This window comes from Artemia sp. Qi Xiang Cuo, chromosome 2 (genome assembly GCF_049724085.1).
Source record: "Artemia sp. Qi Xiang Cuo chromosome 2, ASM4972408v1, whole genome shotgun sequence".
Lineage (NCBI taxonomy): Eukaryota > Metazoa > Arthropoda > Branchiopoda > Anostraca > Artemiidae > Artemia > Artemia sp. Qi Xiang Cuo.
In genome coordinates, this window is record NC_142795.1 from 9,479,286 (window position 1) to 9,506,366 (window position 27,081).

The window sequence follows — 27,081 nt, forward strand, 5'->3', positions numbered from 1 at the left end:
ATAATCCCAAAAATCGACCTCCCTCTTCATGGAAAATTCCCACAAAAAATCCTCCATAGAAAGTTCCTCCCACTTAAAATCCTTTCTCCCTGGGAATTACCATAGAACAATTCCGTCCTCGCTGCGAATTGCCCCCCCCCTAAATTTTGTAGAAATACCGTTTTTACCCCTCCTCCCTAAATGTTGAAAAATAAATTTTACCCCTCCCCCTAAGTTTTGACAAATATATTTTACCCATCCCCCCTAAATTTTCGTTTGGGTTTGAGTCATGGTTTTTGCTAGTTTTTCCCTTGCACAAAACAATCCAAATTGCGTCTGAACATTACTATCCAAGTCTAGCTCTATTATTCCTGTACACGGCTTAATGTCTCCTGCCCTATTTCGACCAAAACAATATTATGCTTTACAGAGGAAAAAAAGGCATACATAAAAAGATCATTAGGCTATGCTTTTGAGGGAAAAGGTTACAAAATAAACAACAATTTGCATCTTAAAATTTACCTAATAACGAATTCTCCCTTGATGAAGCCCTCATTTTATGAACCGAACCGTTCTCCCTCCTCTCCTTCAAATTAAAACCCTGTGCTTGGTCCTGCAAGTCATAACTCAAACTTGGGTTTCGTTTACATAGTCTTATCATTTCCGATGTCTTACATATTTCCCAGGCATTATGCACAAAATGAAACAATAATATGGTGCATAAAATGCATGCATACAATATTTTGGTAGACGGACGATTCGAAATTTATTTTTAAGAAACCAATTTACTTTTCTGGTGAAGCATAAACGTTGTTTAGCACAAGAGAAAAGGACCACCTTGTTCGTTACAACAATTAAAATAACATTTCGATATCTTGGGGTGCTGCAAGCATAAAAATATTTAGCACAGGTTTCCCACACGTAACTAGCATTGGCGAATCCAGGGGGGGCCCTAGCGTAGTCTAAAGTAGTGTAATTTACATAATTAACCCAAGTTTTTGGTAATTAAATTTGCTCCTAACGCAAGTTTATCAGATCAATCTATTCCCCCCCTAAAATTTTGCTTTATCGGATCAACCTATTTAACATCCCCCCCTCTTAAAAAAATCCTGGATCCGCCATTGTAACCTAGAACAAAAGGAACGGACCACTTACCCCATTTGTCATAACAATTAAAGTAACATTTTGAGATCTTCCTTCAAAGGAATATTTATGGGCGTGGTAAGCGTAAAAATATTTAGGGGCTGAGGGGGCCTAAACGTAATTTAGCAAAAGAAAAAGTTACCCCATACCTTATTCGTCTTGCAACTTAAAGTTAAATTTTGGGATCCTGCTATAAATAAATATTTAAGGGTGAAGTAAATGTAAAAGAAGTCGAAGCAGAGGGCACCTAAACGTAATTTAGCGCCAGAGGAAGTTACCACTTACCTCATTCGTCATAACAATTAAAGTAACATTTGGAGATCCTCCTTCAAAGAAATATTTGGGGGCAGTTATGTTCAATCCTGATTGTTGTTTCCATTCACCCACTTTTAGCAATTCCTCTCTTCTTAATTTGAGCAAATCCAATTTAAAGTTAGCTCTTCTGCCATCTTGAAACCGGACAGGACCAGTAAGCCCTTGGAATTCTACCTACACATATAATAAGTTTTGTCATAAGGAAGAATTAACAGTCATCACTTAAGGTTTTATGTTCCCTGTACAAGTTATTACTACGTTATTTTTCTGTAGTCCTGAGGTTTTAAGTTGAGTTGCATCTGGATAAGTTGAGCTGAATTGAAGAGGTTGATACGTAGAATTGCAAGAGATTGTGTTGAATGGGGTTGAGCTAAAGGGCGTTTAAAATCAAACAGGTTCGAATCAAATGAGGGTTGAGTTAAAGGTGGGTGGAGCAGTGGTATCAATTGGGGGGGGGGGATCACGCAGACCGAGGCCTCAGAGGAGTGGGAGAACTTACTCTCCCCAAGATTTTTGCCCCCCCCCCTTAGATTTTGAAAAGTACCTTTAGTTTTGTATTTTAAAAAATACAAAAAAAAATAATTAAAATGCGTCAAAATGTCCCCCTTTAAGTTTTCGAAAATACAATTTTTCTCCCCTTCTACATTTCAATTAACTTAAGGCCCTGAGGTTCAGTTACAAGGTAAACAAGTTAAACCAGTAACTGCTATCATTCGGAAGGTTTGTTGTTGGAAATTTATCTTACTGCCTTACAAAACAGCAATTTGTATGTATCTAACCCCATCCTGATGTACAAAATTTTGAAGCCTTTAGGCCTACGATATAAAAAAGACTATAATTTCTTGTTATTATATTCAGGACCCCGACCGTGAATAGAAAAAAAAAAAATGTGTATTCGTCACTATATTTCTATCGTTGCCAAGAGAAATCAATTCTTTTTTTATCATCTTCAGCAAATCTGCTAAGGTGCACAATTTGATTTGCCATTATCATAGGCAGCGCAATAGCGCTGCCTAGGTAAAGAACGATGTTGGCACAATGTATTTTTTTTCCTTTAGACCAGGGAACTTTGTATCAAAGGAGTTGTCGCAGAAACTTCGAAAAGGGATCATTCGATTGGAAATTGGAATAGCTATTGACCTTTTTAATAGCCGAAAATGATTGGAAGGCAACTAAAACCCCTTCCACGCCCACCATTTCCCAAAACAAATTCAATCAAAATTTCGAGATAGCCATTTTGTTCAACGTAGTTGAAATATCTGGAAATTATGCTTTTGAAGAGGACCATCCCCCCACAGCCCTAAGGGCAAGGTTGTAAGTTATGCCCTGAGGGCATACAAGGTTTTTATACAAAGTGTTGTTGTAGAAACTTCAAGAAAAGCTCATTTGATTGGAAATTGAAAGGGCTAGTGTACTTTTTAATAGTCGAAATTGATTCGAGAGCACAACTAACCCCACTCTTACGCCCACCATTTCCCCAAACACATTCAATCAAAATTTTGAGATAGAAAGAAAGTGTTTTCGTAGAAACTTCTAAAAGGGCTCATTCGATTGGAAATTCAAAGGGCTAGTGGCCTTTTTAATAGCCGAAAGTGATTGGAGGGCAACTAACCCCTCCCCCTTTAGCACCCACCATTCCCCCTAACACATGCAATCAAAATTTGAGATATACAGTTTGTTCAATGCAGTTAAAAGCTCTGGAAATTAGGTCTTTGATGATGATGACCCCCTCAGAGCCCTCAGGGCAAGGGTTGTAAGTTATGCCCTGGGGGCATATAAGGCTTATAAAGAAAGCGTTGTCGTAGAAACTTCAAGAAAAGCTCACTTTATTGGAAATTGAAAGGGCTATTGCCCTTTTTAATAGTCGTAAGTGATTGGAGAGCAACTAACCGCCTTCTCACGCCCACCATTTCCCCAAACACATCCAATCACAATTTTTAGATAGGTAATTAGAAAGGGTTGTAAGTTATGCCCTGAGCACATATAAGGATTTTTTATAGAAAGTGTTTTCGTAGAAACTTAAAAAGGGTTCATGCGATTGGAAATTAGAGGGGGATAGGGGCCTTTTTAATAGTCGAAGGTGATTGGAGGGCAACTGACCCCCTCTCACACCCATCATTTCCCAAAACACATCCAAATAAAATTTTGAGATAGGCATTTTCTTCAACGAAGTCAAAAGGTCCGGACATTATGTCTTTGAGGATGACACTCGCCTTTCAGCCCTCAGGGCAATGGTTGTAAGTTATGCTCTGGGGGCATATAAGGTTTTATAGAAAGCGTTGTCGTAAAAACTTCAATAAGGGTTCACTCGGTGAAATCGAAAGGGCTAGTGCCATATTTAATAGTTGAAGGTAATTGGAGGGCAGCTAGTCCCCCTCTTACGGACACCATTTCCCCAAACACATGCAATCAAAATTTTGAGATATCTATTTTGTTCAGCGTAGTTAAAAGTTCTGTAAATTACGTCTTTGAGGATGATAACCCCCTCAGAGCCCTCAGGACAAGGGTTGTAAGTTATGCCATGGGGGCATATAAGGTTTTTATTGGAAGTGTTGTCGTAGTAACTTCAAGAAAAAGCTCATTTGATTGGAATTGAAAGGCTAGTGCCCTTTTTAATAGTCGAAAGCGATTGGAGAGCAGCTAACCTGCCTCCCACGACCACCATTTCACCAAACACATCCAATCAAAATTTTGAGGTAGCCATATATTTATGGCTGTCTCAAGAGGTTTAAAAATCCTCTTTTACATACCATCCAAGAAGTAAAGATCTTGGAACTTTTTTTTAGAAGTTTCGGCAGTTTATTTTTTTTCGTTAAGATTAGTCAAATATTAGCCTGTTTGTAAATTGTACAAGCAATTCCGAAACTAGTAGCCAACTTACCGATTGTCTACTGTAGCATCTAACCCTCTCCTTGATTTTTATCAATTACGTTTACTCAAGTTCAATATATACATATATATATATATATATATATATATATATATATATATATATATATATATATATATATATATATATATATATATATATATATATATATATATATATATATATATATATATATATATATATATATATATATATATATATGTATATATATATATATATATATATATATATATATATATATATATATATATGTATATATATATATATATATATATATATATATATATATATATATATATATATATATATATATATATATATATATATATATATATATATATATATATATATATATATATATATATATATATATATATATATATATATATATATATATATATATATATATATATATATATACAACCATAGGGCGGAAGGACGAGTACTGGGTAGCGATTTTACCTTTCTTTGGAATTGGAGTGAGATCTCCGATTGAGAAAGAAGAAGGTACAACTTCTTGGGTAACAATCATCTGCATCAAAAGAGTAATATGGTTTGCCAGCAGCTCGCTTCTATACAGAATGTGAAGAGTGCTCATTTTATCGATGCCAGAAGATTTCTTACGCTGTAGGCGTTGGATTGTTCGCAGTACAGAATCAACCGAAACAACAAAATTGTCGGTTGAACAACTAGACAGAAATTTATCAAGCTTATCGTCATATTCGGACGGTAGGGCGGCAATCAGCAGATGGTGGGGAGAATTCAGCTGAGAAGTATGAATTCCATTCGGAATCAGGAATAACTTGAGCAGATAGGTGGGCGCTAAGAGGATTTCTTGATACATTTCTCCAGAAGGAAGGTTGGGACAGAGAAGCTTGCTGGGACGTCTCTTCAACTATCTGGTTCATGTGGATAGATAGTTCTCTTGCAAACTTTCTTTGGGTAGAAAGACAAATGTCAGAATCCCAGCGAGGACGGTCACACTGGAGCCACAAATGGTACCAAAATTTGGATTTTCTCCATGCTTCAACTAGGCTCAGATTACTGGATCAATGTTTTGTGATACCCCGACGCATACGTTTAAGAGGTATAGCGGATTTGTCTGCGCATCGCAGAGCATGGCAGATTTATGCAAGATAGATATCTAGCAATACCCGTATTTCATTTGCATCAGCTTACGGATTTTTCCTGAGCAGCTGGAACGGAACATGAATTTTATGTAGGACAAAATTAGTAACAGCAGCAAAAAGACCATTTTGGATGTTTTCCGAATCCCTGAAAATTGGGCATGGGGCTGATGTGGTTGGGTGGTGGGAGCGGACTGAACAGAGGGACAATAAATAGATGCAGATATTGGAAGGTGGTCTGAAAGTTGGAAATCAGTAACGACGTGAACAGGTGACACTTGGAGATTTATAGAAGAAACTGCATGGTCGAGGTTCGTCACGTGACTTGAATGGTGTGTGTAAGTGTCATCGAGATCTTTCGGCAATATCGTAAGCCAATCGTCAAAAATACCAGACAAAATAGAAGTACGCAATAACAGGCGTCAGTTAAATTAAATAATACAACACTTACCTAAGAGAAGAATCTTTGAAAGGTAAGACCCTAGTTTCTCACACGCAGAAGTAAATAAAAATTCCGATTTATATATACGCCCATCATTTCCCCAAACATTTCCGATCAACATTTTGATAAGGCCATCTTGTTCAACGTTGTTGATAGGTCTGTAAATTATGTCTTTGAGGATGACAGCCCTCCCACCATAGCCCTCAGGACAAGGTTCTAAGTTATGCCCTTGGGGCATATAAGGTTTTTATAGAAAGTTTGGTCGTAAATGCTTCAAAAAGGGCTCATTGACGGCTAAGCGGACGTGCGCTGGGTTGAGAATTCTTTGTCCAAGGGACATGGTTACGATCCCTGGCGTGGCCAGTTATTTGGTTTGGGACGCGGGTCAGTGGTGTGACTCCCCAAGCTCAACCAGAGTTGGCCCAGCTCTAAATGGATACCTGGAGAAATGTGAGGAAGGTAAGCAGTAAGGGTGTGCGAAAGCATAGGATGGCTGGCCCCCAGCCCCCCATTGCACTTCCTGGCTGAAGTGCCGCGAAACGGAGATCAGCACCGCCGGTTTGGACATTAAGGGTCTAGTGCCGTCACGCTTACTTACTTTACATTGATTGAAGATTGAGAGGACTAGTGCCTTTTTTATTAGTCGAAAGTGATCAGAGGGCAAATGCCCCCCCCCTCACGCCTATCATTTCCCATAACACTTCCAATCAAAATTTTGATGTAGACAGTTATTTCAGCCTATCAAAAAGGTCCGGAAATTATGTCTTTGAAGATTACAAATCCCTCCAGCCCTCAGGGCAAGGATTGTAAGTTATGCCCTAGGGACATATAGGGTTTTTATTGAAAATTTGGTCGTATAGACTTTGGAGGAGGCTCATTGGATTGGTAATCAGACGCTCTAGTTTTTTTTTTAAGATTCAAAGTGATCAGAGGATAGCTACCCCTCCCCCCCTACACAAACGTCTTAATGTCCCGAAATGTGTCTAATAGAAATTTTCAGATAACCATTCTATTCAAAATAGTCTAAATATCATATAACAAGGCTTTTGGGGTTGAAATAAACGCAAAAGATTAGGGGAAAGGGTTGAAGTTATGCCCAGGGGGTATTTAAGGTTTTTATGGAAGGGACGGTTGTTTAACTTCAGAAGAGGCTCAGTCTTTCTCTCTGAAAGAGACTATGTCAATATAAAACGAACAGAAATTAATAAAAAAAAAACTTTTTGCACGAAATAAGTTTTTCAAAAAAAAAGTAAAGAACTCCACTAAACGAGAAGGGTAAGCAGTACTAGGAGACCGAACTTTGCTTGGTGAGAGAAATTTAAGACATAAGATGACATTCAGTGTACCTTGCCCCTCGGAAATGTATACCCCAAACACCCTGATTCACAGAAAAAAACTTTTGTGTACTTTTTCCCGGATAAATTGTTCCACCTTTCCTTCTAAAAAATGGAAAAACAACCCTAAAGTACAGTGTAATTACTAGGACACCATCGACAATTTTGAAAATGATCTAGTAATATTTCTATGGAATAAAATTGCCCAGCTTTCACAAATTTTGATAAGTATCGGTCTCATTGTTTCTTTAGTGAAAAAAATATCCAAAGAAAATGTTTTTCTCCCAGTATATTTCCGTTTATTACTGAGAATTAGCCTAACTGAAACAGCTTTTTCCACAAAATAAGTCCTTCGAAGAAAAGTAAATAAGTCCATTAAACCCAAAATAAGCAAAAATAAAATCAAATAATCTATCAGGCGTAAAATTACCACAAATGAGCATCAATAAATAAATGATACCCAAAACGAACAGAAATTACAATAAATAACCAAGTCAAAATCAAAACGTGCGGAAACTGACACAATCCCTTTATCTACTTAAGGCCAGAACATAATTTGCCCTTTACTGAAAAAACTAAATATTTTGTCTTTTATAACTTTAATAAATAAAAAATTGTTTAGATTTTAAAGAATATATATGAGCAAATGCATATTAAACTGACAATGCACATTCATTTGTATTTTTTCAGTAGATTGCAAATTATTTTCTGTTTGTTCTGTGAAGTGCATGTTTGAATTTGTTGCCTTTGCATTGGGCTGCTTACTGAAATTAATGTAGCCTTTAAAGCTGACAACTCACTGTTTTATCGCCTGAAACTAGAGACTGAATATCTTATCAAGGAACTTTCCATGAGCTTCATGAATAAGGACAATGTGAAGTCAACGAATACATTTCAACTTAATGTTAATGACCCAAGTGTTTACCTTCCCCTTGAAAGTATTTATTTAGGTCTAAGTAGGCAGGACTCTCTCTTAATACTAAAATCTGGTATGACCCCTGACGCAGTTGAAAAGATCCTCAGAGCTGCACAATCTTTTTACATTGAAGCTAATCAGCAGATCCAACCTCTATTTGGTTTCGATGATGACATTTACAAATATACAGAAATGGTTGACCGTGTATCAGTTCAGTCACTACGGTCTGATTCCCTCCAGCCCCTTGTCCGAAAGTATGGGAAAGTATCATGGGTTGAAAACAAGATCGAACAGGAATGGATGAAGCAAAGTATCATCAATGTTGATAATATGAATTCGGTGACCTACTGGCGTGTATTTTTTTCTGAAAAAATCGCTTCCGGGAGCGAGCTATATACGCAAATCTAAGATTAGCAATTATATTTGTGGTTTCTTTTCCTTTCTCCAATTTTGTCTTCGAAAGGTTTTTTAGTGCAGTGAAAATCTAAAAAGACGGACAGATGGAACAAGCTCAAAACGGAAACGTTACGTGGAATTCTTAAAACGAAATATGGTATGAAGCGGACCCAAGAAAGTGTCCCATGCATTCGTGAAGACGAGCAGCTACTGCTAGACACGAAAAGAGTTAAGGCTTCAGCTACTATCGAGAAAAAGGACGAAGGTGTTGAATCTGATTCTGACTAAAAATTGATTTGTCTTGATTTTTTAGTATCAATATAAAGTTAATCCGAGTTTGAGGCAACTAATGGAGCTTTTCACAATGGTGTAATAAGCAGTGGGCCCTTATAACCCTATTACCGAAAACAACCATATAAAATAAATATTGATTTATTTTGACCACCGCATCCACTGACCTATTGACGCAACCAATTAAACACTCTGATTCGTCATGCACAAAAGAAAACAGAATTAAAATCTGTTTTTCTTACTTAATCTATTTCACCTTATTGCACCTTACTACAAGATTGTGAAAATACCTAAGTATTTTTTTTATATTTTCCCTTTTCTGTATTACTCAAAGTACATTCTAAGCAATTTTCTATCCTTCAATCTCATATTTTCAGTCACCTTTTGACAAATCCATCAACAGGTAACTTTTTACTTCTTTTCAGATATTTTTATTGACTTTAACACATTTCAACATGAAAAAAGTCAAAATAAAAATATTGTTTGAACAAGCGACCGGATGGATATCATTCATACCAATCCTTCGCACAAATTCAAATAAAAACGAGGGTGCCAGAAAAAAAGAAATTGAGAAGGATAAAATAATGGCAACGAAATACAAATAAATAAATTAAATTCATATGTTCCAGAATCTGAGATCTGGCACTGGAATCTATAAATCATAACCAAACATAACTAAATAGAAAGCATTTTTTTAAATGAAGTTATAATAAAAAGATATTACTCAAACAAGTAAACAAGTAAAGTGGTACAAGTAAAAGGTCTTGAGTCGCAAAATAAGTCGTCTTTAACAAATGTTGTTAAAAGTCAACATAGCAAGGCTTTACTTGTGACTTGGAAAGAAGTCCGAAAATGGAGAAAACTTTAGAGATTTTGGTATTAAAATGGGGATTTCAAGGGATTTTCCACCAGTCTTTTAGGGATTTGAAAAAATTTGAAGTGGAAACACTGCCGCACTGATTCCTGAGATATTGCAGGTACTCTAGTTTGACCACCTGGATGCACATAATTTCTTTGGATTTAGTTTTACATTCCCATCAACATCACTTGAAAGTTTTACCTTACTACCCTTAGCCTTTTTGAAGACTGTGGATCAAACATAACCCCATTTCCTAATAGTGAAACTTATATGCAAACAACCGGCAACTTATTTAATTTACAGACCCTGACTATTGGGCTGTGGGTGGTCATGTCATCTCCGGAGGCTATAGTTTTTGGACCTTCACGACTATTGTGAACGACGATTATCTCAAAAATTTGATCAGACATCTTTGATGATTGAGGGGGAGGTACCTAGGAAGGGTTTAGGAGGAGACTATTTGCCCTCAATTAACTTCTGATCCTTAAAAAGTGAATTATAAATTTCAATTGTCACTGGTAGGAGCCCTCTCCAAAGCTTCTACGGTAACTCTTTTTATGCGAAGTGGGCTTGTAGAAATAAAAGAAATAATACATTAAAGCCATAATGGTCCAATTATTGGCAAAATCATTGTGCTGCCTATGATTAGAGATTGATCATAATAAAAACATTCTTCCTTTTTCTCGCCTCCGATTTATTTTCGAACTATTTCAAGCATTCGTCTTTTGGTTATTTACTCGGAACCTTATTCCACTGCACATTGACCTCGTTTATTTCAAGTTCCGGTGACAGAGTAGGTTTGTTCCATTCCAAACCATTTATTCCATCGTATGGAATCATTTTGATAATGAACCTCCAGTGCATTCTTAGTCTTATTACCTTCTTGGTTACTGAAGAAGACGAACATTGGATGACAAAAAATAGATCTCGAAAGGATTCGTCGGGAGAGGGGGGAAGAGTTTTATTTAGCAATTATTGACACAATGTGCATGGGGATAGTGAAAGACCATCGAGACATTATTTGATGGGATTTTCTTTTGCCCTAAGTTAAAAAAATATACAATTTGAGGAGATGAGCGTTGTCCAACTCTACAATGAATACTGTGAGCTTTAGAACGACAACTTCAAATTTTGTTTACATTTTAGACAAGTTTCAATTACATTAATTGTGTTACAAGAGATACACATCTAAATAAAAAAGCGCAAAAATGAGAAAAAGTGCCTCAGCTACGATGGTTTCATTATGGGAGGTCAATTAATTGGTGGATAAGTCAAGCAATAATCATAAAAAAGATTTTTATGATTATATTATTAGCAATACTAAATGCGGTGGTTCATGGACGTGCACAAGGGGGGGGGTCTTGACTCCCTGGAAGTCCTAAAATTCCAGGCATTTCTGAGCATCTCTTGTTGAAGTTATTAAATAAAGTTTTTGTTTGTTATTGGTCCTGTAAAAAAATTCCTTGCAAGTAAATACTTACAGTATTAACGTAGTTGAAAAGCGAAGTTCCATCTGACCATGGTTTTTCTTCTTCACATGATACATTTGCTATCCGTAAGGTGGCTCCTCTGTCTAAGGCAGCAAGACCGTGGGCAAGTGACATAACGCTATCAAACATCAATGCAGGGGCCGTCTTGAAAGAAATGATTTATTATTATAACGAGCTGAATTATAGTTTGTGGTTACAGATTCGGAAAGAAGAAGAGTGTCTGCTAAATATTCTTCAGAGGGACTGTCTGTAGATAGTTATATTGATTTGGGAGTCAAAAGTGAGTATGTAGGCTAACAACAATATACGAATCTAAAAAGTTTTTCATAGTCTTACACCAGTTGTGACATCAGTATAGAATTTACATTATCTTAAAAACACGAGCTCAAAATTAAATAGTTTTCTAATAACCGCAAAGTCACTTAACGGCGCGCATAAATGTTGTATTGATTTATCAGGTAACATTTTGGTCTCGCCAGCTATAATACCAATAGTGAGTAATATACATGCTTAAATCGTAAGAAATATGCTTTAGTATTGCTTGAAATGAAGATCTAATAAGACATAACATGAACTCTGGAAATCCGATTATTTCTCTCTATACAACAGTGAATTTCAAGCTATGATACAAACTCTAAAGCTAGTCCTTTTCAGAACCAAAACGAGAGCTAGTCATTGAACTGAGCCATTGTGCAGACGTGATACCAAATTAAACGTAAAAAAAATAGAGCAACAATCCTAAAATGGGTTGTTGCTTTATCTTAAAAGAGGTTGATCCTAAAAGGGATTGATAATATTTTTATTCTTTAAAAAATGTCCTTAATTGGTTTGCTTTTACTGTACCAAAACACCTATATTATTTTGTGCTTTCAGTAAACCGCTGGTTTTTATAATCCTGAAAGCATAGGGAAACATAATTAGTTGGTTTGTTTGTACTAGTTTTATTGATTTGTATTAGATAGGCTGTGAAGTAGTAATTTTTGTCCGTTTTAAGTTTCAACTTTGCTCTTAACTTTCCTCGGAAAAACTTTGTTTTTTAAATTAATGTATGTTTGTTTTTGATTAAAATTTATTGTAGAAACAATGCTGCCATGATTTTATTATTTAAACTTTTTTTATTTAGACGGAGTAATGCATGTTCGTTTTAAGTTTTAATGTCACTCCTTAGTTTCAGCTACGAAAAACGTTCAGTCTATAACATAAAGTTTATCCATTCTTCACAAAACAAAACACGTTTTTCAGTAACGTTTGTTTTTGATGAAAAAAAAGCGGTTTCTACTCGGCCGACTTCGCCTGAAAAAGTCCTAATGAAGACAGGGCTTTATAAATCATCTACTGACTAGCAGAAACTAGAAGGCTACTGTAACAAAATAGAGCTGTTTAAGGGGTCATTTAAAAGCTTTTATTTATACCTAATCACTTTTTATAAGTTTGACTTGATAGCGCATTCCCATAAAGTGCACTTTCGGTTGTTTTCCCCTTTTTTTTAAATGAAAAAGTGCCTTTTCCAAAGAAATGACCAAAAAAAGGTGTTTTCCAAAACCTAGGCAGGAGCAAAAACGTATGGTAAAGGACGTCTCTTCCCCTCATTTACCACCGTTAGAACTAGCACACAGGCTTCATCGCAGAGGGAAGTTTGAACGTTCAATTTAAAACTGTTGATGATTCAAGCTTAATTTTTGGTAGATTTTCAGTTGAAAAATTTTTAGTTTTAGTTAATTTTTTTCGCAATAATCTTTTATTTTTAAGATGAGTAGGCGATTTATGAAACTTACTAAGAGGGTCTAGAGGGGGAGTATATGTGAGGGGTTTTATTAACCTCCAGTTAAGTGCTTCGGTCCATAATTATTGCAATGGTACCGTTTTATCCTTCCAAACTCTTCCACTTAAGAAGTGGCACCAAAAGTGCCGTTTTTAGTGCTATATGGCACTTTGGACGGTAAAACGTAGATATTAGTAATTGGCTTAAAACAAGCCTTCCCGGGATATGCTTTAAAAAATGAGTGCGACACATGTGTAAAAATACTGGATTATCTGAAAAGTAATCATAAGAAGGGACAAACCATGATTAAAAAGAAAAATCCAAGCGGGAATCGAACGCATGATAATCTAATTTGAAGTCCAGCGCTGTACTAGCAGAACCACGGATCTAATAATGTAACTGAATATATTGGTTTTTGTAGGACTTTACTTGCGTAGCTTATTAAGGGGGGCTGGAGGAGGAATTTGTGGGAGTTGTTTTTGCAAACATCCAGTTAACGGTTTATGGACCATAATTATTACAATGATACCGTTTTATGCTTCCAAGATTTTCCACTTAAGAAGTGGCACCAAAAGTGTTGTTTTCAGTGCTATATCTCACTTAAGGATGGTAGAATTGATAAAAATCGCGTAGATATGAGCAAAACTGGTGCTTGTCTATTAGATAAAACACATTCGAGAAGTGAAGTTTGGTAAATGTTAATGAAATAAAACCAAATTACGATGGAAACATAAATAGTTTAGAAAAAAATTCTGGCTATATAGTTGCATATTAAGGGGGGGGGTAAACCAAACCATATATTAAATACTAATCTAAACAAACCTATTTTAGCCTAATCAAACCTATTTAACCTAATGAAAAAAAATGATGAAAATGGAATTACTTTATCAGCAAAATTGTGTAAACTACAGCTTTCAAATATGCTCCCAGAACGCAGAAATATCCTCAAGAATTGCGTTGAAATGAGCTCCGCCTTCTGCCGTTACTGCCGCCCGCCACATGTACTCTCCTAGGTATTAATGTAAATGATGGCGGGATGCATCTCGGTGCCGTCTGTTACTCCACTTTGCGGAACCCCATATTTTCTCTACATTTTGAGTAGAAGCGTTGGTTTCTGGGTCGATAAAATTATCTTTGTGGTTCACTTTCAAATGAGTGAAACCCGCTTGTTCCAGTTCAGTTGTGTTGTAGCCCTTCCAACAATCTGAAATGATTCTTGGTGAAATGATTCTTGAACATCCATGGCGATGTTCTATCACTAGTCAAAGCAAACTAACCGGTGTCCTCAATAATCATGTTAATAAAGAACTAAAATGAAGTAGGTCAAGAATCGCGTAAATAATGAACTTTTCTTTGTCTTTGAGAAGGTCAGCCGACGCCAAAGCTCCCAGTTTAATAATTCACAAATGCCCTTCACGATTTTGCTAATAAAGTATTCTATTTTCATCATATTTTATTGTCATCCAACTTCACTTCTCGAATATGTTATATATAATAGACAAGTACCGCAAAAGCTTTCAAATAAGCCATTAAAAATCACTCTAAAAAGCCCCGGTAGCCCACTAGACCCAGCTTTTCCATTTCAGACATGGCACCAAAAGTACCGCTTTAAGGGTCATTTTAAACTTACAGATGGTGGAATTTATAGGAAGAACGTAGTTGTGAGAAATATTTTTATTATGAGCTATAAAAAATCTATCTAAGATGTTCTGGTAGCCCGCTAGCCCCACCCATCGAGAAACGACATAAAAAGTGCTTTTTCGTGCCATATGGCACTTGCAGACAGCGAAATTCATGTAAACCACCTACATATGAGATATAGCTTTTGAATTAGCTCTTAAGGGGATGCGGTACGATAAAGGCTTGCCCTATTTCGTCCATTATGAACGTTTTTAGTTTGTGTGGTCAAACTATTTAGAATTCTGTTAACGGCCTTGATATAACTTGTAGAAATTAGATAATAGATTTAAATAAACGAGAGAAAACTAAAAGCCGACACCGAATTTCCCAGATATCTTAGAAAAACACTTTAATTTCTTTCGATTTATGCCTGATATAGACATCTTCAGTTTTGATGAAACTTACATCATCAGGAAGTATGAATTCTGTTTTTTCTATTAATCGGTCCAGAATTGTCTAATTTAAGTACAGGGAAAGGTCAGTCCCTAAAAATATTAAATAAAAAATACAAGTTTTTTAAACTGAAAGTAAGGAGCGACATTAAAACTTAAAACGAACAGAAATTATTCGGTATATGAAAGGGGCTGTCCCCTCCTCAACGCTTCGCTCTTAACGCTAAAGTTTTTTATTGTTTTAAAAAATAAAGTTGTGAGACAGAGTCAAACTTTAGCGTAAAGAGCGAGGCGTTGAGGAGCTTGTTTTTTTATTGTTTTTTTTACTACGCATATGTTATTGCGTATATGAGGGGGTTCTCCCCTAAATCAATACCACGCTCTTTACGTTAAAAGTTAAAAAAAATTTTAATTCACAAACCGCTGAATCACAAAGGCCGTTTAATTAGAATAGATAGCTCTTTTGAAAGCACTAAAAAAACTGTAGCGTAAAGAGCGAGGTATTGACTTGGGGGAGAACCCCCTCATATACGTTATAATATCTGTTCGTTTTAAGTTATAATTTTGCTTCTTATTTTCAGTTGAAAAAAACTTGTTTTTTTTAATTTAATTTCTGATCGTTTTTTAAATAATGCTTGGAAATCCGGCGCCCCATGTCCCTTACCCCAAAGAAACATCTTCCACGGAAAGATTCTCCCGAGTAACCCCCTCCTCCAGCCCCAACCTCCAGAAAAAAATTCTTCCTGAAAATGTCTGTATACTTCCCAATAACCAATAAATAATGGTGGCCAGTCCGGTGCCCCCTTCATGGCAATTTCCCTTCCCCCATGAAAACTTCATTCATGGACAGATCCTCCAACATAACCCCCGACCCCCCCCCCCCCACTACCAGAAAAAAACCCTCCTGAAAACTTCTGTATACTTCCCAATAACCAATACTATATGTTAACATTGGGTAAAGTTCATAACTTTTAGCCCTCCCCCCGGGGACTCCGGGGGATTAATTCATCCTAAAAGACATAGTTATCATATTTTCGACCATGCTGAACAAAATTGCTCTGTCAAAATTTTGATCGGGTGACTTTGAGAAAAAAATGAGCGTGGGAGGGGGGCCTAGTTGCCCTCCATTTTTTTTTTTTGGTTACTTAAAAAGGGCACTAGAACTTTTAATTTCAATTCCAATGAACCCTCCCACAATATTCTAGGACCTCTGGGTCGGAAAAATCATCCGTGGGAAAAAAAACAAAAAAAAAACAACAAATAAACTCGCACCCGTAATCTTTGGTCTGGCAAAAAAAAATGGAAGATTCCACGTCTTTGTAGATAGGAGCTTAAAACCACTGCAGAAGGGCTCTCTGATACGCTGAATATGATGGTGTGAATTTCATTAAGGTTCTATAGCTTTTAAGGGGTCTTTCCCCCTTTTTTTGAAAATCAGCCAAATTTTCTCAGGCGCGTAACTTTTGATGGGTAGCACTAAACTTGATGAAAGTTATATGTATTTGAAATCAGCATTGAAATCTGATTCTTTTGATGTATCTATTGGTATCAAAAACCCATTTTCTAGAGTTTCGGTTACCATTGAGCCGGGTCGCTCCTTACTTACAGTTCGTTACCACGAACTGTTTGATTCTAGTCTACCTACTCGAAAAATAATGAAGATTCGTTCAAAAGAAATTTTTATTTGACTGACCTTGCTGCTTTGGGAATTTCTGTGCTGTCACTCGCCTTCATTGACAGACTAGCCGAGAAAAGGTAACTATATTTTAGTGTCTTATAGAAGCAATAAGGTCAAAGTTATGTCATAGTCAGGTATTGTATATATGTTCTCTTTTAAATTTTTTATCTTTTACTTAGTATAACACTGGGGGGGGGCAGAGTTGGAGCCAATTTTCCCAAACCAAGTAAAAATGACAGTAAAAACTAAAAAATAAGCCATTTAGTATAAGAAAGTCATTAATTATTACTATAAAATTACTATAACTTCCCTAGTACTATATAAAGTTAACTCACGTTAATGTCAAGTTACATATTTGCTAACAAACTGATCTGTGACTATATATGATTGAAATACGCAAGTCTATCTTAGTTTTGACAAGATTTTGGAAAAAACTAAAATTTCAGCTGGGGGGGGGGGTAAACTGGGGTATGGGGGTGGCAAACCAAGGTCCGGAAAGGGCTGTTGCCCCCTTCCTGCCCATAGCAAACTACGCCCCTGGTTTCCTTCAAACTTACCATCCATTTGACATTTTTATATATTTATTGTGTCCCAGCTTTACCAGCTTTTTTGTGTCCCGTTCACCATTACCGGTGAACTATTGTCACCGGTAAACCCAGAGAAAAAAAACAACATGATTTTGCATTTGGCTTTCAACAAAAATCTCTAAGTCGTTTACTTATTTATAGTGTCCATATAACTCCCCGCTCCCCCCCCCCCAACGAACACACTTTGAATTCAACCTTTAATGGTTTTTCATCCTTGCTTGCGTATTAACACTTTTATGGCTAATGCACCTCCCGGATGATTCCCTCCCTAGACGGTTGACCCCTAGAAAGATTTTTCTTTGCGTATAAAATTTTGCTCATTTGATAAAAATTCCAATTCAATCAAAATTCCTTCTCTTGTACTTTCTTTTCTTCCGTCGAGATGTGATGCATTCGTAAAAACAAGCGTGCTTTCACTCTTTCATTAGCAAACGTCAACTTTTGTCACTTGTCAACCCCCAAATTCTTGATTGATCTTGGTAACTAAGCTCCCTGGAGAGGTTCCTTGACAAATTTACCGACGAGAGAGCCAGAAAATATAGCAATAGACAACCACATCCCCTTCACACTTTTCTGGCTAATCCCCCTCCCAGATTATTGCCTCCCTAGACGGTTAGCCCTCGAAAAATTATCCCTGCGCATAAAATTTCACCCATTTGATAAAAATACCAGTTCAAACAAAATTCCTTCTCTTGTACTTTTTTTTTATTCCGCGGAGATGTGATGCATTCTTAAAAACAAGCGTGCTTTCACTCTTTCATTAGCAAATGTCAACTTTTGTCACTTGTCAACCCCCAAATTCTTGATTGATCATGATAACTAAGCCCCCTGGAGAGGTCCTTTATCCTTTGGAAAATGCACCGACAAGAGAGCCAGAAAATCTAGCAATAGACAACCACATCCCCTTAAGCCTCTCTCTATGATGTTCTAGTAACCCGCTAGGCCTGGAAAAAAGAAGAAAAACAGGCCCTTTTAACATTGTTTAACTTTTAGTTACTATAGGCTGTGGTTTGCTCTTTACTAGGTTGCAGCTAATGTTTGAACCACGGCAAAGAGTTCATTGCAAATTCTCCCCAGAACCTAGTTAACTTGAAATTTGTGAAATCTAATAGATTGTGGAATTTTTAAAAACCTGGTAAATATAAGCAATAGATTTTAATTGAGCCATTAAACATCTATCTATGATGGCGTGGTAGCCTGCTAATGTTTCAGTAGATTACTGATGAACAGACGATTCATGAAACTTACTACGGGGGCTGCAAGGGGGAGTGTACGGGTGGGGTTCTTGTAAACCTCCATTTAAGGGTTCTAGAGCATAACTATTACAATAGTACCTGTTTTGTACTTCAGAGCTTTTCGACTTAAGAAGTGGCGCCAAAAGTGTTGTTTTCAGTGCTATATCGCACTTACGAATGGTAAAACCGAAAAAAAAGCACGTGTACAAGAGCAATAGCTTTCAACTGAGCCATTAAACATCACTCTTATAAGTTCTGCTAGCCCAATAGCCCCCACTTTCCCACTTGAGACACGGCACGAAAAGTGGGATTTTTAGTGCCATTTGGAACTTGCTGATGATGGAATTTATATGAAGGACGTAGATATGAGCTATAAAAGATCTGTCTACGATGTTCTAGTCGCTTGCTAGTGCCACCCCTGGAGAAATGGCACAAAATATGTCATTTTAGTGCCATAAAAGCACGTAAAAAGCACGTAGATATGAGAAATAGCTTTTGAATGAACCATTAAGCATCCCTCTCTTTGATGTTCTGGTATCACGCTAGGCCTGTAAAAAAAACGGGAGATAGATCAGTGCCACCGATGTAAAAAAGTGATTTTCCTTGTTGTTCAAGGAGGGAGACTGTAATTTCCCTGAATATGGTTTTTGACCATGCTGATTCTAATGGTACACTTTTCATTTTGATTTGACGCCATTTTTGATGAGTTTGAGGCTTTTTTTTTCAAAATCACCATAAATTTCTTTCTGCAATAAACTTTTAATTTTAAGACGAACCGAAATTATAGTTACCATTCCTGAGTCAGTGTCAGATGGTATTTTGTTTTCGCTAGACAGTTTTTTTAAACGTGTTCACTCTTACTAGATTGCAGCTGCCACTGCAACCATGATTTACACCAGATTATGAGCTTTAAACAGAAGTGACACATAATTCAAAGCATAGGCCATTTGATTTATAGGAAAGATAACTGCCAAGTGGGTGACGGATAAGGGATCCCTTCCTACAGTTTTCCTAGCGGATGGCGTTTATTCCCTACAGAAGAGAACTAAAGTGTTTGGCTGAAATATTAACTTTCTACATAAAACACAGAAAATACACTCATTACACAAACACAATGCTGAAAATATCTCCCCACGTATAGCGTTACAGCGTGACTTCCTTGATTTTCCTTGGCGCAGAAATTTGAAATCTGCGTTCTCGATTTTAGATACCTTTCAGTTTTTTGACATTGAACTTAGCAGGCTAGTGATATAGTTACCTTGTATAAGATTTCAACCCTACATTCAACCATACATGCAAACGGTACAAGATAATAGTGTATACAATATGAACGATACGTTGGAATTGCGCAAGAAAAACCCATGTCTGAGACATTAAACTCACGCGTGAATATTTTAAAAGTTGGCACACTATAATGCATGTTATGAAACTAAAGTCGAGGTTTTTTAAACTTGGCAAGGTATAATGTGGTCAAGCATGTTTTGAGAGTATGGTCGTAATAATATAATGTGGTCAAACAGGTTTTTTTCTGTTTTTGATGTCAATTGCACAATGAATGTACGTCATGAGTTCACGTGTACATTCTTAAGAAACTGGTATGTTATAAAGTAGTCAAACATGTTTTGGGGGCATGCACAAATTAAGTAACTCAACATCCGTTTTTTATTCGTCCTTGAAAAACTGTATAAAATGTTCATGCATTGGAATTTAATTTTCATTATGTTTTAGCATATCGAGCATGGTACACAGAATTTTATTAACTCTGGAACAATGGATATTTCTATTTTCAATGTGAGTACACTTTCATTCTTTATTTCCAAAAAAAAATCGTTTTACTAATAAATTCAAATTTCAGGGGGACTTACCCCCCTCCCCTCCAACAATACAAACTCTTAAAATATGATGAGTATATTCGATAGAAAACGCTAAGTATGCTTTTTTCTATTATGTAAAACAAAAACTCTCTCATCCACTGCTTTGTTAAGATCATAATTCCTTACTTTTAGCTATTTCGTTCATAAAAAAATGCCCCCTTTTCCCAATTATCAGAAAATCTTTTTTCTAGTCTAAAAACCACATGTGTTTATAATTACCGAGAGTCCTTTTTGAAGTCAGAGTTTAAACGTGTCCTATTTCAATTATGAGAACAAAAGGTTGATAATTAAGACATGGATTTGTGTAATTCTAAACGCTTTGGCCATTCCAAAAAGCGACAATTTCCGTTAAATAAATAATTCTGATACATTTTAAAATGGCATTTTCCGTTCCAAAGGTGGGCTTTTTCATAACCAAAGGTTCACATTTGATCCAAAGAAATGTATTTTCTATAATTTTCTTACAGAAACTAATTTTTATGTTAAAAACGGCTTTATAGTTTATTTTCTTCGGGAATGGCTTATTTTCGTTACAAAGCTGGGCTTTTTCATAACCAAAGGTTCACATCTGACCCAGCGAAATGTATTTTCTATAATTTTCTTACAAAAACTAGTGTTTACGGTCAAAAAAGCTTTATAGTTTAGTTTTTACGGGAATGGCTTATTTTCGTTCCAAAGCTTGGCTTTTTCATAACCAAAGGTTCACATTTGACCCAAAGAAATGTATTTTCTATAATTTTCTTACGAAAAACTAGTGTTTACGTTCAAAAAAGCTTTATAGTTTAGTTTTTACGGAAATGGCTTATTTCGTTCCAAAGCTAGGCTTTTTCATAACCAAAGGTTCACGTTTGACCCAAAGAAATGTATTTTCTATAATTTTCTTACAAAAACTAGTGTTTACGTTCAAAAAAAGCTTTATAGTTTAGTTTTTACGGAAATGGCTTATTTTCGTTCCAAAGCTGGGCTTTTTCATAAATTATATTATGCGGAGATGTTTTTTAAATCCCCCTTCCCCCCAAACTAAAAATTTTCCAAAATTTTACTTTAAAAGATTTTCTTTTTAAATATTTCTAAAGTGCTAAGACATAGAGTGCTACAAACACCAGAATAAACTTTAGAGGGCAATTTATCTGTAAAAGAGGGCTTATTATTTCCTTACTAAATTTTTCTTCTTTTTTAAGGATGTGGAGGTGGATTCATACAATTACCCTCACTCCGAAAAGAGACCAAGTTATAAAAAAAAAGTTTCTCCATCTGAAAGTGAAGACCAGCATCCACCCTTAATCACAGACACAAAATAGTAGTTGTTTCCAACATATTTAGGATTAATAAATATTAGCGTTACTAATCAACAGCTATGGGGTTGAGAATATTTTGTATCTCTCAACAAATGAAGAAACATCCTCAGAACTTTAAAAGGAAGCGGATTGTCTTGAGGGGGGGATTTTCCATAGAAGAGATGGAGGCTATTCTTACATAAAACAACTTCAACCGTGCCCAGCCCCCCGCGATCAGAAATTAAATTATAAAAAAAATTTCTTCAACTGAAAGTAAGGAGCAACATCAAAACTTAAAAACAGACAGAAAATAGAGGTTGTTTCCAAAAGATTTAGGATTCATTAACTTTAGTGCTGCCAGTCAAAAGCTATGGGTTTGAGAAAATTGTCTGATTATCGAAAAATTAAGAAACACCTTCCAAAAGTCGACAGGAATGGGATTGTCCTGAGGGGGGAATTTTCCATAGAAGAGGTGGAGGGTATTTTTAAGTCAAAACAACTTCACCCGTGCCCAGCCCCCCACGATCAGAAATTAAATTATAAAAAAAAGTTTCTTTAACTGAAAGTAAGGAGCAACGTCAAAACTTAAAAACGGACAGAAAATAGAGGTTGTTTCCAAAAGATTTAGGATTCATTAACTTTAGTGCTGCCAGTCAAAAGCTATGGGTTTGAGAAAATTGTCTGATTATCGAAAAATGAAGAAACACCTTCCAAAGGTCGACAGGAATGAGATTGTCTTGAGGGGGGAATTAGTTTCAACAAGAAATGTCTGAAAAGTATTTTTTGGGGGATGGCGCGATGACTTTTCATCGGTCAGAGATGAAACAATGGTACTGTTTTTTTAATAGCATGGAAAAAATGACTATTGATTGCCTCGCTGTTTAAGTTAAGAGGTGAAATTAAGACAAAAGAACGAATATTGAATACAGAGACGAAACGCATACAGAGAAGAAATACATATAACGAAGACCCATGCATAGAGACGACACAAACACAGAGAGAGACGACACACACACAGAGACAACACACACACATAGAAGACATAAACACACAGATTACACACACAGAGAGACGACACACATAGAGAGGACAAACACACAGAGACGACACACACATGGCGACGACACACACACACAGACGACACACACACACAGAGACAACACACACACACACAGATACGAAACACACAAAGAGACGACACACAGACACAAAGAGACTAATCACACAAAGAGAGGACAAACACACAGAAACGACACACACACACACAGACACAAAGAGACGAATCACACACAGAGAGGACAAACACACAGAAACGACACATAGAGACGACACATGCACAGAGACGATACACACACACACAGAGTCAACACACACAGAGAGAGACTAGACACAAACACAGAAATGACAAACACACATAGAGACGACACACACAAAGAGACGTAACACACTCACATATACGAAACACACATAGAGAAGACATACACACACAGAGACAACACACACACAGAGACAACATCCACACAGAGACGAAACACACACACAGAGACAACACACACACACACAGATATGAAACACAAATAGAGACGACACGCACACAGAGACGACAAACACACAGAGACAACACACACACACAGATACGAAACACCCACAGAGACGACACATGCACAGAGACGACACACACACACACAGAGTCCACTCACACACAGAGAGGACAAACACACAGAGACGACAGACACAAAGAGACGAATCACACACAGAGAGGACAAACGAGACGATACACACACACACAGAGTCAACACACACAGAGAGACGAGACACACACACACAGAACTGACAAACACACATAGAGACGACACACAAAGAGACGTCACACACACACAGATACGAAACACACAGAGAGACGACACACACATAGAGACAACACACACACAGAGACAACATCCACACAGAGACGACACACACACACACAGAGATCACACACACACAGAGACGACACACTCAAAGTGACGACACACACACACAGAGACGACAAACACACAGATGACACACACACACACAGACGAAACACACATAGAGACGATACACATAGAGACGACAAACACACAGAGACGACACATAGAGACGACACATGCACAGAGACGATACACAAACACACAGAGTCAACATACACAGAGAGACGAGACACACACACAGAAATGACAAACATACATAGAGACGACACACACAAAGAGACGTCACACACGCACAGATACGAAACACACATAGAGACGACACAAACACACAGAGACAACACACACACACATATACAAAACACACAAAGAGACGACACACACACAGAGTCCACTCACAAACAGAGAGGACAAACACACAGAGACGACAGACACAAAGATACTAATCACACACAGAGAGGACAAACACACAGAAACGACACACACACAGAAACAAAGAGACTAATCACACACAGAGAGTACAAACACACAGAAAAGATACAGAGAGACGACATATGCACAGAGACGATACACACACATAGAATCAACACACACACAGAGAGACGAGACACAAACACAGAAATGACAAACACACATAGAGGTGACACGCACAAAGAGAAGTAACACACGCAGACAAATGCGAAACACACATGCAGAAGACACACACATAGAGACGACACACAAACAGAGACAAAATACACACAGAGACGACACACACACACACAGACACGACACACACACACAGATATGAAACACAAATAGAGACGACACGCATATAGAGACGACAAACACACAGAGACAACACACACACAGATACGAAACACCCACAGAGACGACACATGCACAGACACGACACACACACACAGAGTCGACTCACACACAGAGAGGACAAACACACAGAGACGACAGACACAAGGAGACGAATCACACACAGAGAGGACAAACGAGACGATACACACACAGAGACGATCAACACACACACAGAGAGACGAGACACACACACACAGAAATGACAATCAAACATAGAGACGACACACGCAAAGAGACGTCACACACACACAGATACGAAACACACATAGAGACGACATTCACATAGAGACAACAAACAAACACACAGAGACAACATCCACACAGAGACGACACACACACACACACAGAGATGACACACATACAGAGACGACACACACAAAGTGACGTCACACACACACAGAGACCACAAACATACACAAACGACACAAATACACACACACAGACGACACACACATAGAGACAACACAGACACAGAGACGACACACACACAGAGACGACAACACATAGAGAGACGACACGCACACATAGACGACAACACATAGAGAGACGACACGCACACAGAGACGACAAACACACAGAGACAACATACATACACACACAGATACAAAACACCCACAGAGACGACACATGCACAGAGACAACACACACACACAAAGATACGAAACACCCACAGAGACGACACATGCACAGAGATGACACACACACATACACAGAGCGTCCTCACACAAAGAGAGATGACAAACACACAGAGACGACAGACACAAAGAGACGAATCACACACAGAGTGTACAAACGAGACGATACACACACACACAGAGTCAACACACACAGAGAGACGAGACACACACACAGAAATGACAAACACACATAGAGACGACACACACAAAGAGACGTCACACACGCATAGATAGGACACACACATAGAGACGACACAAATATTCAGACAACACACACAAACAAAAAAAATCCACACAGAGATGACACACACACACAGAGACGACACACACACACAGAGACGACTTACACATAGAGACGACACACACACACAGAGACGACAAACACACAGAAACAACACACAGAGAAACACACAGAGAGACGACAAGACATAGAGAGACGACACGCACACAGAGACGACAAACACACAGACACAACACACACACAGATACGAAACACTCACAGAGACAACACATGCACAGAGACGACACACACACACAGAGTTCACTCACACACAGAGAGTATAGACACAAAGAGACGACAGACAGACAGAGACGAAAAACACGAAGAGAGGACACACACAAAGACATGACACACACACACACACAAGCTAATAAGCTTTTTTGGCCGTAAACTCTAGTTTTTTGTAATAAAATTATGGAAAATACATTTGTCTGGTTCAAATGTAAAACATAAGTCTAGTTTTGGATAGAAAAATAAAACCACTTTCTTAATATCTGAACAAATGAGGGTTCTTTGACCGTAAACTCTAGTTTTCTTGTAACAAAATTATGGAAATTACAAGTCTCCGATTCAAATGTGAAACTTAAGTCCAGTTTTGAATACTCATTATGATGAGGAAGGATGGCTCTAATTCAATAAATTTATTTCATAAAACAAACATTTTTTTCATAACTTCAAAATTGTTAAACTTTATTTACTTTTTATCTTTTTCTTTTGTAGATATCTTAAAATGACAAAATATCTCTTGAATTCACCTCTTGGATACACAATATAGAAATTAAAAAAAAAGTAATTTCCAGACTTCATTTGCATGCAAGAGATACCGAGAGTTCTATGACTCCTCCCCGCAATGAATTCTAAGGGTTTTATGACTCCTCCCCAAAATGAATTCAGATGCTTTTAGGAGTCATCCCCTTAGCCATAACTCCAATCGACCTTGAGCGAAGGTATAAAAGTTTGATGATGTATTTCTCTTCTTAACAAGTACATTAATACCTTCCAAGATGATAGGACTCTATGACACAGAATTTATCGATTTGAAAAAACCATCTTGTGGTGTTATATTTGAATGTGTATTTTTATTATTGTCATTGGAACTTGAAGAAATTGACTGTTATCATTGGATAGTGAACTACAACATGTATGAGTATGATAAAAGCTTGTGGAGTACTACATAACATCGTATAAACAGACTGGGATTCAACGATAGAGTGATTACACCACTTAATAACAGTTGTCAGGAGCTGAGAAATGTCCAGGTGGAAGTTAGTGAAATTTGCAGCTTTTTCGGGGTTGAAGCACTCTATGTAAAGGGTAATGTACCTATAAATAAAGTTTTAATTCAAAAGTGTAACCCTAGGATTCCACTTTTCAATCTAGAAGAATTTAAGCGTCCTAAATTTGAAGTGGTTTATCGTCGTCCTGAACACTATATCAGGTTCTTTGCATACTGGATACCTAAGATCATACCTGATCGTGATAAATGTATTAGACATGGTAAAAACTATTCCTCAGCAGGGGACCATCGTTTCTGGATGTTTAAGAGTGAACGTTTCTTTGAATATGTGTCATAATACAATTTTGTAGTAATATTCTACATAGAATTATTTCGTTAAAAATATATTATGCATTACGTTTCTGTATTTTCATTATTTTTAG

General features: G+C 37.0%; 1 protein-coding gene and 1 long non-coding RNA gene across 8 annotated transcripts in view; one reads left to right on the plus strand and one right to left on the minus strand.

Moving 5' to 3' along the window:
• The window catches only part of LOC148954888 (glutamate receptor ionotropic, kainate 2-like), a 453,254-nt gene that overhangs the window by 168,513 nt on the left and 257,660 nt on the right, over positions 1-27,081 (minus strand). For all 7 annotated transcript variants that reach the window (XM_089099042.1, XM_089099050.1, XM_089099034.1 and 4 more), the window contains 2 exons: positions 11,174-11,326; positions 1,408-1,611 (listed from right to left, as the gene is read on the minus strand). In XM_089099042.1, coding sequence (XP_088955168.1) covers positions 1,408-1,611; positions 11,174-11,326 — 357 coding nt within the window. The remainder of the gene's footprint in view (positions 1-1,407; positions 1,612-11,173; positions 11,327-27,081) is intronic.
• Positions 1-27,081, plus strand: part of LOC148954889 (uncharacterized) — a 145,416-nt gene that overhangs the window by 59,318 nt on the left and 59,017 nt on the right. The window lies entirely within an intron of this gene.